At 39.7% G+C, this 14,699-nt stretch overlaps 2 protein-coding genes across 2 annotated transcripts; both read left to right on the top strand.

Moving 5' to 3' along the window:
- The first annotated feature begins 641 nt into the window (after nt 1-641).
- Nucleotides 642-4,431, top strand: LOC103146973 (phosducin-like). The gene is made up of 6 exons (XM_007565086.2): nt 642-764; nt 2,116-2,173; nt 2,438-2,574; nt 2,646-2,865; nt 2,962-3,074; nt 3,962-4,431. Exons 2-6 carry the CDS (start codon nt 2,128-2,130, stop codon nt 4,148-4,150), a joined length of 705 nt encoding a protein of 234 aa, XP_007565148.1. The 5' UTR covers nt 642-764; nt 2,116-2,127; the 3' UTR covers nt 4,151-4,431.
- A 422-nt stretch (nt 4,432-4,853) lies between these two features.
- Nucleotides 4,854-14,383, top strand: LOC103146974 (kinesin-associated protein 3-like). Its single transcript, XM_007565087.2, has 20 exons — nt 4,854-4,882; nt 6,254-6,385; nt 6,520-6,677; nt 6,799-6,860; nt 6,995-7,136; nt 7,739-7,838; nt 7,920-8,044; nt 8,185-8,283; nt 8,886-9,064; nt 9,291-9,453; nt 9,537-9,637; nt 9,725-9,833; nt 9,934-10,046; nt 10,156-10,321; nt 10,810-10,935; nt 11,368-11,466; nt 11,622-11,707; nt 12,235-12,391; nt 12,498-12,582; nt 13,049-14,383. Exons 1-20 carry the CDS (start codon nt 4,854-4,856, stop codon nt 13,149-13,151), a joined length of 2,334 nt encoding a protein of 777 aa, XP_007565149.1. The 3' UTR covers nt 13,152-14,383.
- The last annotated feature ends 316 nt before the right edge of the window (nt 14,384-14,699 follow it).

Here is a 14,699-nt window from a genome sequence, read left to right as displayed (position 1 = left end):
GATTTTTACATCCATTATCAAATATATATTATTGTAAAAAAACAAATCGGTTCATAGTGAAATTGTATGTTTTTGATATTATAATGACATAGAAATTATTACTAAAAATCAGCTCCACTGAGATGGCCCCTAAGTGGCCCGGGGGTTTTAAGCGGCTGCTTAGTTTGCTTTGCCTTGGGTCAAGACAAGTAAGGTGTAGCCACATTTTTGACAGGTTCAAAACTTTAAAAAAAAATCACTTTCCATTAAGGCAACATTGACTTGTAAATGATTCGCAATCTAGTAAAGATAAACATCTTTATCTGAAGAAGACACAATTTTGTCTGTCAAAGACTTTAACTGGAGTTTGTCCCCTAAACCTTTGTCAAAGTCCGCACAGTTCCTGTTTGAAAACCTTCCAAAATGACTAAATTAAAACAACTCTGCAAAGTAGATCAGTCTAAAACTCATCAACACCCACTATCAATGATCAGAGATGCTTAACAGCCATTGTTTTCCAGATGTTAGTATTTTACTCTTTAATTGGGGTTAGATAATTAGCCCATAAAACTGCACCTGTATTATACCTAATCATATTAGACTGTATGTTAAAGTGACAGGGATGATGAAGATGACGGGGAAGAGAAAGCTTATTCACTCATCTCTGTCCCCACCCTCTGACCAGCTTGTTGTTGCCCTCACTCCTAAGCATTGGCTGGCCAGTAAATACTTGGACTGAGAGGAGAAAAGAAACTGACTCAACAGACTGAGACCAATAATACAAAGTAAGTCATATTAGAATTATATTCCTGCTTTAAAAATTGTGCTGCAGGTTTTGTTTTAAACTATTAGCACCATCACTTATATTTCTAACGTTATATTCAGTAAAAAAAATAAATAAATAAATATTTCGTTAAGTTTCTTTGCAGGGTTTATTTTGCCATTAAGTTGTTGTGCATCAGTCATTTCTTGCACAGAAGAAATGTTTCTTCTTTCACTTGCACATGATAAAATGCATATATATATTGTATCCTTCAAATTAATGGGCTTTACCGGTTTTCTGACTGGTGCAGATTAGGACTCAGTAGTCATCAACAGCTCAGCTGAATCAGCATCTTTCTGTGTCTTCTTTTGTGCATGTAAAGGGTTTCAGTTTTGAGTGGGTGGAACACGAGTACTGACTCTACAGTCAGTTTTTTTTTTCTTTTAAATAATAATGTTACTGATGCAAGTTATTTTTGAAATGTTTACAAATAAAGAGCATGTGCAGGAAAGAATCCTAATATGACGTTTAGTCATTAAGGAGGCATAAAAAACTATACAGTCTCTTAAATTAGTCAATATTTTGTGAGCAGGAAGAACTCACACTGTTTCAAATGTGCTTCTTAAATGAACTCAATCTAATTGAATAAAATATTTCTGTCACTGGTTTCTAATGGAATCATTTGAGTTTGCATCAACACATCAATTTGATCTTCATATGAAAATACAAACACGTCATAGCACATACACGCACATACATAAGAAGATGTCCTCAGAATGCGTGCATGTCATACTGGTAATCTCAGTCTAATCTGATAAGCATACCTCAGCCTGGTTCATGGTAACTGCTTGTGACAACAGGATGTCTGATTCCATTGGTTTGTGCACCATGAGAGAAGAAATACTGTATATTTTCAAGGTTAATTGTTAGCTTCACTTTATGTTAGCCTTACCCTAAAATAACCCTAACCCCTATTTTACTTTATGTTATTGTTTGTATTTGCATAGACATACTGGTGGAAATTTGATGAAAAACATTAAATGTGAATTATCATAGCACAAAAAGTAGATAGAAAATAACACAATTTCATAACAGGATTAATCATCAAGCCCAGTTTCTATTTTGCAGATTTAAGCAAGCCTAAATTAGCGATGAATTACGCAGCTGAAGTGGAACATTATGCTGATTATACATAAATTAAGAGAAAAAAGGAATCAGAGATGGGAAAATACAATAGAAATCTGTTTCAATAATTAGTACATTGCCAAAAAATAGTCTTATTTATATTTTTGTTGCTTGTGTTTGTGTTTAATTGTTGTGAAGTGGTTAGCATGTGGTACGGACCAGGTTTTTAATTGTTTTGTTTATTGCAGGCCACTTGAAGGATGTCGTCTCTCCAAGAAGAAGAAGAGCTACCCGCAAATCACACAGGTCAGAGAAATACCAGATAAGCACTAAAGACCTGCACAGCTGTGCATGAAAAAGTATCTCCATTAATGCTTGAATTTTGCAGTAGCTTTTTGTACATCTATTTACACTTCCCACTTTGACACAGGCTGCTGTACCCTCTGAGTGAGCTTTGAAATTTGAACTCCAAATTAAAGTCTGCGCATATCTAAAGAAGTGAACATATTTTAGGTTTTTCTTGTGTGTTAGAAGTCATGTTTGTGGATGTACGTATTTGCATGCCTCCAGGCCCAAAAGGTGTAATCAACGACTGGCGGAGATACAAACTGGACAGTGTGGATCAGACTGTCCCTCAAAAAAAGCGGGAGCTGCTGAGACAGATGTCTAATCCTCGAGACGACGACAAGGAGAGGCAGAACAGAAAGGTATCCCACTAAGCCTCAGATGCTCACATCGAATGAATTCCACTGCAAATGATACACGTCTTCAACTTCAGATGAGCGCGCAGGAGTACGAGCTGATCCAAGAGGAGGATGAGCGTTGCCTGAAGCGCTACAGGAAACAGTGCATGCAGGAAATGCATGAGCGCCTCAGCTTTGGTCCCAAGTTTGAATGCGTCCATGAGCTGGAGAGCGGAGAAGCCTTCCTGGAGGTGATAGAGAAGGAGCATCGTTTGACCCTGGTTGTGGTCCACATCTACCAGCATGGTGTCAAAGGTTAGCGTTTTCAGGAAGCTCATTAAGAACACAGTTTGTTTTCTCAGCATAGCGCCTATGAAATCCAACCATACGGGGTTATGTGTCCTTTGGCAGGCTGTGAGCAGATGAACTCCTGTCTGGACTGTCTGTCTTCCGAGTACCCCACCGTCAAGTTCTGTCGCATTGACGCCGTGGCAACAGGGGCTGCAGAACGCTTCTCTTCTGAGGTCAGTTCACTGATTTAAAAAACAACAACAAATAACAACAACAAATAATACTAAGAAGAATAACTTAGATTGCTACAATAGCCTCCAAATGGAAAGTGGTATTAGCTAAAAGTGCCGTTTCATGCTGAGTCCAAATCTGTCCCCCTTGACATTTTTCAATTTCATCCAAGTTACAGCAAACTTCAATGTGGTTTATTTGGGATTTTCTAAGATAGCCCAACACATTGTTTGTCGTGTTTGTAAAGTGGAATCATGCTTTACGTATAAAAATCAAAACAGAGATTTGTATTCAAATCTTTTGGGCTATGTCTCTACCACCTTTCACATCTACAGATTGAAATTTCTACCTGTTTCTATTTCTAAAGCATCTTGAACTCATTGAGATTGGACAGAAAACATCTGTAAACATCAATTTCATCAACTGGAGTAAGATCTGGACTTTGACTGGGCCATTCTAGTGCATCAGTATGATTTGATGTAAATCATTCCTTTATAGTTAGTATATTTGTTTAGGGTTGTTGTCCTGCTGATGGAGTGTTCAGTGTAATGTGTAGTGTTTGTTTTTCTACCACATGTAGTGCTTTTGTATGTTGACCAAAACATTTTATTTTAGTTTCAGGCCCTTGCCAGGATATCTGCAGTAATTTTGAGATTATTAAGATAAATCTGAAAACAACTGGTTGTATGTAGGAGTATCACGTTAAAAGTGACCTGAATACAAATGTGTGCCATACTGTTCACGTTTTACTGATAGAAAATGTTGAAAATAATCCATCCATTTCCACTTTACAATTACAATTCTCTCACCCACAAACTATGACATGTTGATAAACCATAAATACTTAAATCTGTTAACCCACTTTGCATATCCTTGTTCGTGTATCCAGGTTCTTCCCACTCTGCTGGTTTACAAAGCTGGTGAATTACTGGGAAATTTCTTGGCCATCACCAAAAACTTCAATGAGGAGTTCTTTGCGACAGATGTGGAAGGATTTCTCAATGAATACGGCCTCCTACCTGAAAAGGAGTTCAGCGCATGTGCTGCTGATGAAGATGATGCAGGGGAAGTGGAGTAAAGGAGGGAAAAAAAAGTAAATCCTGTTAAAGCAAAAGAAGGGAAGCGGGTTGGATGGAAACCTGAGAAAGAGAAAAAACAAGAAGAGGAGGATAAAGGAGTGTAGAGGGGAAGAAAATCAGAGCTGGGGAATAAAGTATAAATATATTAAACATATAATAGTAAATATCCAGCAGCACCCTGCAAAATCTGACTGAATTTAGAAGCAGCTAGATGTAAACTTGAGGGTGTGAGGAATATAAAAATCTTATCATTATACTACAATAAAAAAGATTTTCAGTTCTTTTTGCTTGTGTGGTTGTTTTTTTTTTCTAGTTGTGACTGCAGATTAGAAGAAATAATTTTAATACTTGTCACTTTCAAGAAGATAAAAGACGAGAAAATATGTTAAACGTTTATTTAACCCTATTTATTAACTGCAAGTTAGCATTTTAAGAAAAAGGACTTGAAGGATACAATGAGTTGATTCATTCCTATACTTGTTTATTCAGCACTTCTGCTATTCTGCCTCCTCCGCAGTAGGTGGCGGTATCGTTTCTTCAACGTCAAATTTAAACAGAAGAAGACGAACGTATTTTTCTCTGTTGACAGCGGTATCAGTGGGCAGCTGGCCGATTGATGAAGTCGTGATTTATTAGGGAATATATCAGATGTGGTCAAACTATTACCATAATTAAAAACTTAAAACTATAAAGTGGGAGAAAATGCAGGATGACGCGCGGTACCTCAAACGGTAAGTAGCAGTAGAACTCAAAACTGACTTATTTTAATCGTTTTTTTTATGTCAACATAATGTGATCAATAATCTGTTTTCTTCGAAGATATAGCAACTGTAACTACCGATGAAATGTACCTGAAGTAGGCTAGTTTTGTGTGAAGTTTTTTTTTTTTTTTCTTAGTTTTGCTTCGTTGTCTGCTTGGTTACGTTTCTGTGCATTTTACGGATAGCTGTTGTAATTTAACCATTGTTGTCATTCGGCATACATTAAATCCATCTTTTTAGGGACGTACTTGAAGCATGTTTTACGCAGGATAAGTTCTTTTTCCGCAGTTTCCTCTCATCAACACCTCGTCTGTGCTAGCGCTGCTTGTCAGCCGATGTAAAACATGAGCTTTTCCTTTCAAATTAGTTCAAGGATCGGCTTTAAGTAATCTACAATATAAACACCAGCTCTGTAAAAGCCTTCTGAAAATACCATCCAGTGCTATATCGTGTAATACAGCTTTAATAACATTTTGTAAACCGGTCTGAAATTGAGGAAATGCCTGGCCAATTAAATCTGGGTCAGAGCTAAGCTAGCTAAAAGCTTCAGTGAAAAAAACCGGCTAACTGAAAAGCTAATAAATTGTGTCTGTGTGTACTTACGTCATAGTTAATTAATGCATTGAGTTCAGCTAATTGTTAATATGTAGCTCGAATGTTTTGTCATTTAGCCATCCATCCATTGTATGCTGCTGTCTGGGTGTGTCTCCCTGTGGGAGCTGAGATGGTCTTGGCTGATGGATGAAAATAAAACATTACTTTAAGCAGATTCTTAGAGAACATGATATTACATATTAAATTATCGATCTATGTATGCGTGTCTAGAAGAAAGATGTAAGTAAACACATAAGACGTGAAATAAAGCTGATTTTCATGTGATTAATGGACACATCCAAAATCTTTAATAGAGTTCATCATTATAAGTTGTTAATTAAAGTGCGAAGGGAATAGATTCATTTATCTGACTCAAACTTTGCCACTTATGTTGGGGAGTTTTTGTATCTACTGGTGTCATACCAAGACGAATATTTGTGTGTGTGTGTGTGTGTGCGTGTGTTACAGTATTTCTTGAAATGTGTATCTTTCTGTTAAAGTAATAATTGCAAGACTAAAATAAATCTGAAATGTTTTCACGCCCCACGGCAACAGAGCTATCAAGTCTGTTGCCTGAAATAAACCAAAAATGCTATAAATAAATCTCATTGTTGCTTTCTTTGCAGCTAACACGCTTATCATAACGGGAACTAACTGTTCTATTTAATTCTAAGTTTAACTTCTTACGTCCGTAAACTGATTTCAAGATGTTTAAAACGCGAGTTGTTTGTTCATTATCACCCGCAGTAAAGTGACTGCAGGCAGTTTGGACGTCCACCCCACAGAGAAGGCCCTGGTGGTCCACTATGAGGTGGAAGCGTCCATTCTGGGAGAAGACGGAGGTCCGATGCTGGGGGAACGCAAGGAGGGACAGAAAATGTGAGAGAGCATCTGGTTTTCATCAATAACAGCACAGGCCAATAAAAGCCTAAGATCAATAGATTCTTCACATAAGTGTTTACTTCTATCTTTTCTCTGTCAACCTCCACTTTCTCCTCTTTTCCCCCCTGCAGTGTCCGTGTGAAAAGCCTCTCTCCCACTACAGATGTGGCAGCTTTGGCCAGGAAAGTGGTGGAGGAGTGTAAGCTCATCCCCATGTCCCGTTTGCCCCAGGTGGAGCAGCTGCTCTACTATCTGCAGAACAGGAAATCCTCCCCAATGGATGGGAAAGGTGAGATGGACACTACTACTCTCCTCCTGCTCTGGTGATGAATTTATACATCCGTTTCAGTGTTGCACTCAGTGACATTAGATATAGTTTGGTTCTCACCATTTTTTTCCCCCCTGATCAGTGGAGAAGAAAGAGAAAAGAGCAGTGAAGCCCAAAGACCTGACACCGTTTGAAGGAATGGAGGTACAACAACATTAACGTTTACTAAATGTGTCAGTGCTTCTGGAAATGATTGCGCTCTAGAAAAGTGTTTTTAATGTTTTGTTATAAAACCTTCTAAGTCTGTCGGTTTCTCTTCTTTTATTATTTGTGTCTAGTTAAACGAGGAAGCCTCTATAACCAGAATAGAAGAGTATGTTGAGCTGCTCTACGAAGGCATCCCAGAGAAGATCAGAGGCTCCGCTCTGATTTTGCAGCTCGCCCGCAACCCCGACAACCTGGAGGAGCTGCTACATAACGGTACATTATCATCCTACCAAACCGTTGCTATGGAGACATGGTTACCCGAGGATGTCCCCTTTAGCTTCAGTTATTTTTAGATTTCTTTTTTTTTTCCCCTCCTCCCTTACCGTCTTGCTCACAGTTCGAGTCAGACTTACTATAAATTACTGTTGATTTGGGTCAGTTTATTCAAGCTGCCGTTTTCTTGAATGATATTTTCTCTTTCCCACGTTGAGTTGCTAAGGGAAATGGGCCGTTGTGTCATATTCATGCCACAAGAAAACAGGAAAATGTTGATTACTGATGAAATATTTGTAATCATCCTGATCAAAAGATAAAGTTTGTAATTAATTACGAACATCTTTCTTTTGAGTTTATCTTAGAGAAATTATTACGGATGCTAATTATTGTTACACCCATGCTTTTATTAAAAACAATATTTTTCTTCCTAAACTGAATAAATGTACTAAAGTTAAGTCCCAAATGTAAAATATTAGTTTTTTTTCTTACTGAGAGTTTCCATAATTGTGCTGCAGGTGCTGCCATTTTTTATTTTTTTTTTCTATTGTGGTAGAAAACATGAGGTTGTTTAGCATGAACATGGCCTTGTGTCGCTACAGAAGCCGCTCTGGGAGCTCTGGCCCGAGTTCTGAGGGAGGACTGGAAGCAGAGTGTCGACTTGGCAACCATCATCATTTACATCTTCTTCTGCTTCTCCAGGTAACCCTAAACGCAAGCTTAGACATTTTCCTTGAGTAAGTCCGACCTCACTGTTTGACCTCGCCGCGTCTTGTGCTGCAGTTTCTCTCAGTTTCACGCCGTGGTGAGTCACTATAAAATCGGGGCGTTGTGTATGAGCGTGGTAGAACACGAGCTGAAGAGGTACGACGTGTGGCGCGAGGAGCTGCGCAAGAAAAGCAAGGCTTATATCCTTTATTTTCTTCTCTCTTTTTTTTTAACGCGATCATCCACCGCTACAGTTTGAGCGGTCTGTCTCCTCTCTTGTGTGGTCTGTTTGGCTTACATGACACTTTTGTTCCTTAATGTGGCTTTTTTTTTTTTTCACGTGAGTCAGCACCAGAAAACGGCTCGCTAAGAAGAGATCAGGACAAAGCTCTGAGGAAATACCACGGCCTTCTGGCTAAGCAGGAGCAGCTTCTCAGAGGTTAAATAAAATCATTAAGATCACTTTTTTCTTTACTGTTGACGTGAGAAGTGTGTTGATGTACAAGCGCCTTTCAAAAGTTTTCGTAGTTTTGTTTTGTTTTTATTTTTTCACATTTTGCTTTGTTCCGGCCACAAACTTCAATGCATTTGTTTACGATTTTATGTGACAGAGCAACACAGGTTTGGGTATAAATGCAAATAGAAAAAAATGCTCATTTTTAAATATATAAAAATAAAAAGAATGAGCAAAAAATTCAGAATTTACATTGGCAAATCTGGTAGAGACTTGCCTCAAAAGACTTCCAGCGGCAGTTGCAGGGAACGGGCACCACTCTTGTAGCATTTCTGTTTGTAAAAAAGTTTGAAAACCAGTATTTTACATTCCCTTTGCAAGTTTGCACTGCTTTGTGTTGACCTACCACATGAAATAATACATAACAATTCATCGTTTTAAAGTGACAAATTATGGAAAGGTTCACGGTATGATTAGCTTAAAATTGAGATGAAAGGAAGCTATCTCATTCGTCAGCATTTGGCCAGTTTGCTTTTTTTTTTTTTTTTTTCCCCTGCTCATTTTCCTCTTTCCCTCCTACCTGCCAGTATCTCTCTACCTCCTGCTGAATCTCGCTGAAGACACGAGGACGGAGCTGAAGATGAGGAATAAGAACATCGTGGGGCTGCTGGTCCGAGTTCTCGAGCGCGACGACGAGGAGCTGTTGGTGCTGGTGGTTTCGTTTCTGAAAAAGCTGTCCATCTTCCTGGAGAACAAGAATGACATGGTGAGCCCAGGCCTGCACTGTAGAACAGATCCGACCTGTTCACCCCAGTTTGCACGTCGCACTTAAACATGAATTTTCCAACGGTGCCCTCTTGAAATGAGTTTTTGTGATTCACTTGTCTTTATACTCCTACATATTTTTGATCATTTTTACACCACATTTTTTAAAACCTATCTTTAGGATTTGAATACAGAAGCGCTAGACTGCTTGCGTTTTATTTTCGCAGGCTGAGCTAGACACCGTCGAGCGCCTGGCGCGTCTGGTTCCCTGTGAGCACGAGGATTTGCTAAACCTCACTCTCCGCTTGCTGCTCAACCTCTCTTTTGACTCGGGACTCAGAGCCAAGATGGTGGAAGTCGGGCTCTTGCCCAAGCTGACGTCGCTGCTGGGTAACGACCGACTCGATCTGCAGCCGTCCGCAGTACGGTGAGCTGCGCTCTGAGGCCAAACCGTGTGTTCCTTCGTCGCGCAGGTGACGAGAGCAATCGGCAGGTGGTGATGCGCATCCTGTACCACGTCAGCATGGACGACCGCTTCAAAGGCATGTTTGTTTACACCGACTGCATACCTCAGGTACAGTGGCCTCCGTTTACCTTTAAAGCGATGGACGCTTTCTAGTAGGAACAAGCTAAGTTTCTGTGCGTTTGTGTCCGGATGTAGCTGATGCAGATGCTGTACGACCACGGGGGCGAGGAAATAGAGGCGGAGCTCATCTCCATCTGCATCAACTTGGCTGCCAACAAAAGGAACGCACAGCTCATGTGTGAAGGTAAGTCACGTTCAGCAGAAGCGTTTCGTTTTTTTTTATCTGCGGAGGCGGCTTGTGGAGGAGAGGCCCGTTCGGACCGGTTTTGTTCTGCGTTTTGAAGGAAACGGGCTGAAGATGTTAATGAAGAGAGCTCTGAAAACAAAAGACTGCCTTGTGATGAAGATGATCAGAAACATCTCCCAGCACGACGGCCCAACCAAGCCGCTGTTCATTGTAAGTTTTGGCGTACGTTGTGAGAAAACAAAATCGCCACTTCTCACGGCTGATGGCGTAAATCTTTTTGTGACGGATCTTCTCGAGTTGGGACGTTTTCCCTTTTCAGGACTACGTCGGCGACCTGGCGGCAGAGATCCGTACCGAGGAAGAGGAGGAGTGGGTGCTGGAGTGTCTGGGCACGCTGGCCAACCTGACTATCCCTGACCTCGACTGGGAGTTGGTGCTGAAGGAGTACAACTTGGTGCCTTTTCTCAAGGACAAACTTAAACCAGGTACTAAATAGATGGAGGAATTGCTCTCGGACATTATCGTTTTATTTCTGTTGATGGAAATGTGACTAAAGCTGCGGTCTAGCTTGTAAATTTTTTTCCTACAACTCTTGAACACAATCCTTCGAAGGCTGCAGTTGTTACTGTTGCTTGTGCACACTTTTTCCTTCCAGCTAACCTTCCACTAAAATGCTTACATCCAGCATTGTGCGAACTACAAGCTTGTTTAGAAATGACCTTTTGTAGCTCTTTGTGAACAGTCTGCTAATCAAGTTAACAGGTTACCTATGATGGTGCAGGTCATAAAATATCATTTAAACATTAAAAACCCTCTTCTTCTTTTTTTTTTTTTTTTCTTAGAATTGTCTCCAAAATTGAGTTTTTGGGATCATAAAATCTAAATATCTCTTTGCTTTGTTTCTATTTTGTTTTATGAATTGATTTTGTGTTGAGTTGAGAACCTCCCATGCTAACATTACTTTGCGTTTCAGGTTCGGCAGAGGACGACCTCATCCTGGAGGTGGTCATAATGATCGGGACGGTTTCCATAGATGACGCCTGCGCTGCCATGTTGGCCAAATCAGGCATCATCCCTGCCCTTATTGAGCTGCTCAATGGTAAATACAAACACACGGGGATACACACTGAACGGTTATAGACCATCAATCAGACGTTTTTACACCTTATGCTATTCTCTTTGACAGAGCAGCGTTTTGTTTTGCAACATCACTTAGTTCCCTTCTTCTCACTGATTGCTGTGAATAATGAGATAGTTTTGATCCTTTATAATTTCTCTGCAAACTGTGGCTTTAATTAAAGCAAAAAGCTAATTAGGATGGCTGAACTTTGTTTCATGTTAATCAGATTCACTGTAACTGATGACAAGAGGAATCCAAGAAATCTATATTTTTCAGCTAATTATGTAAAGTATAAATGTACGCCGTGCAAACCTATGCAACTAGGTTGTTCTGGCTTACTTTTATTGTATATATTTTTTTTACATTACAAAAATATGCAACTGACTCTTATGACCGTGTTTTTTTGCGTAGCTCGCCAGGAGGACGATGAGTTTGTGTGTCAGATCGTGTACGTCTTCTACCAGATGGTGTTTCACCAAGCGACTCGAGACGTCATCATTAAAGACACTCGTATCCTAAACGATAATTATCGACAACAAACCGAAATGCTTTGATGGTTTTTATTATTATTATTATTATTATTATTATTATTATTATTATTATTATTATTATTATTATTCGAGAAAATGCGACCTTTGTTGTTTTTCACTTAACCTTTCCCGTAGAGGCTCCAGCTTACCTGATTGATCTGATGCATGACAAGAACGCAGAGATCAGGAAAGTGTGTGACAACACTCTCGACATCGTTGCTGTAAGTCGGACCTCTGCAGACGGCGACCTGCAGGCCGCATCTGGTTTCCATTTGGTAGAAATTCCTGAAAAGAAATCCATATATTTTGCTAACCTTCAGAAAATCCTATAAAAAAAACAAACAAACAAAAATTCCTTCAACAGTAAGAATCATGAAGTCAACACTTGGTGGTGTGGAAAACCCACAATGTTTTGTCTCTTGGGCAGTGACACTAGCTAGCTTGACACATACAGCATGTCTTTATCGACACTGACATGCAAAAATGATTGAAAACTGTAAATTTAACCCCTTTTGACAAATATTTATTTTAGCATCACATCCAAAACGCTAACCCTCTGTGTTTAATCTGCAGTGAGTGCGTTGCGGTATTGCGCGCCTTTTATCGGCCAAAGACGATGTCTGGCCCAGGGAAATATCTTAGTTAGGAAATCTGACCCATATTTGCGTGTACATTTTTAAATAAAGAATAAAAAAAATCCGCTTTGTTGATCTTCTTTAGTATTTAATATGTTTTCTTCATCCACCAGGAGTATGACGCGGAGTGGGGGTATAAGATCCAATCAGAGAAATTTCGTTTCCACAACAACCAGTGGCTGGAGATGGTCGAGAGTCGCCAGGTCGACGAGGCCGAACCGTACCTCTACGACAACGACAACGACAGGACGGATCTGTTCTACAGCGCAGGTATTCGCTTTGCAGAGAATAATGCATGTCGAATAAGATACTCTGCACTAACTGATCCAACCTGCAGCTTGACTGAATCGTTTTTGCTCCCGTCGACCCTTTTCAGATGGAATAACTCCAGGAGACGGCTCAGTGAGCCCGGATTTCTTCAGCGACCTGCAGCCTCAGAATGGAGACTCGCACCATGGCGTGTGAGTTGGCAATCACCAGGAGGGGGCGCTCTCTGCCATCTTACAAACACAAACAGTCAGAGCAGAACAAGGTCAACACGCTCCCTGTTTTCATGTCAGTGAGTGGGGGGCAGTGTAGTCCACTGCGATGATAAAATTCAGAGTTGCCAACTTTGGGTTGGAGTTTGGAGCGATTTTTAGCGAGTTGGCTCAGGGTGAGGTCGTCAATATAAGTTTACATTGCGTAGGATTCAGTCATTAACATGCTAATGCTAGCATGTTTGTTGAGTTTTGGATTTTTCAAATAAAGATCATTCTGCTCAAGGGTCTAGTTATTACAAAAGTAGGTTCCAGTTTCCTAATGGGCTTTAAAGTTAAAAACTGAATCATTTTGGGCTTAATGTGTTTACTGTAGCCTTAATAAATAGGACGGGCTCATTCATCTGCTCATTCCTTCTTATTAAAGCTGTTTGTCTTCCTGTTTCAGGGACGTCAGTGATGTCTTTGACCAGGCCGGCTCTTTGACGGGACGACCAGCCACGGCGTACGGCTTCAGACCGGATGAACAGCCCTTCTATCAGTACTCATAAACTCACTCACTCCCAACCATCCTGCATGCTCATCTCTTCACTGCTTCAACCCGTGTTATCATGACTGAACTTCTTGTAGCTATTTAGAAACTGGCATTATCTACTGTAGGGTAAGGACTAAAACATTAAGTCTAATTCTGCTTTTTATATGTTTTTAGCTTTGTTTATTTATAAAAATATCTTCCTTTGTCTGGTTGTCTTGGCAAATAATTAACAGACAATGGAAGGACACATTTTCAGGTTTGCATGTTTTTAACTATGTAATGGTATTTATTGGTTACTTGAAAGCTACTGAAAATAGAGGGGAAAAAATCAGCCATTTTGGACTTAAAGTCGATTTGGCTCCTCTAACGCCCAATATCAAGGTTGTCTTATTAGCACTAACATGCGCACGTATTTGACTGTAACTCTTAAAACCGCGTTCAGGAACTTTAGTTTTTAAAAGTTCATAAACAACAGAAACTGAAAACAAAAATGAAACAAAAAAAAAAATGAAAAAAAGGCAAACGCAGAAACTTGAATCCTTTTTGGGGGGGGGTTGTACTTTAAAAGTAAAATAACTCAACTTCCCCTGACTCATTTACATTACATGCAGATATGTGTTACATTTCACAAAGGCTGTCACTTGAAATTCCTGGAAACAAAAAGTGAAAAGGTATCATTTACAGACGTATTTGACACAGACTCTGTTTTACTTGCATATCTAAGAATTTCAGTGAAATATCAGCTGCAGTTAGATGAAAACCGTAAAACTGAAAATCCTAAAATCCTGCTGCTGCCAGTGCACAGCTCTGGTCTGTAAGCATACCTCAAACCACAGCAGTATTGACTTTTCACTACACAGAAACGACGTTCTTGTATCTGCAGAGGAGGCGGGACATATTGGTGTTCATTAATGAAATCATGCTAGTTAGCTGATGCTGCATCCATCACTATAAACGCAGCGGCGCAGTGTCCATGAGAGGAAGCAAGCCCAGTAAGTTTGCCATAAGGACGGTCTGAAACAAAACACTGTCAAAAGTTATAGGCATATTTTTGCACATGTCGCTTGAATTCAATGCATGTCTTTGCTTTTTTTTTAAGAATGTGAATTGTTGTTTTGTTTTTATACCCATTTTCTTTGTGGCTACTGAACAATTGGTGAAGTAGAAATACTGTCTGTCACTATTACTGTCTCCCAACTGGTTCCTTAATAAAACAGACAAAGAAAGATGTGATGCATATCACCAGTAAACTGTTTGGTCTCCTTAATATTTGTTCATTTTGCTTTGATCATGATTGAAATATGATCCAAAAAAATCTTGCTGCATTTTATTGGGATTTTATGTTGCAGAACGAGACAAAGTAGGACATAAATTTGGAAGCAGAAGGTGTTTGTATTCAACTCCCTGCGTTCTGGTATCTCTAAATAAAATCCAGATCAATCACTCGCCTCCAGAAATCCGTAAAATAGATTCGACTTGCGTGTAATTTAATCTCCGTATAAATCCAGACGTTCTTTGAAGTCAGAGTGTTTGTTAGAGATCATTGAAAAAAAAAAACACAGCA

This window comes from Poecilia formosa, unplaced genomic scaffold, assembly GCF_000485575.1.
Source record: "Poecilia formosa unplaced genomic scaffold, Poecilia_formosa-5.1.2 Scaffold172, whole genome shotgun sequence".
Classification (NCBI taxonomy): domain Eukaryota; kingdom Metazoa; phylum Chordata; class Actinopteri; order Cyprinodontiformes; family Poeciliidae; genus Poecilia; species Poecilia formosa.
This window is presented reverse-complemented; position numbering and strand designations above follow the sequence as displayed.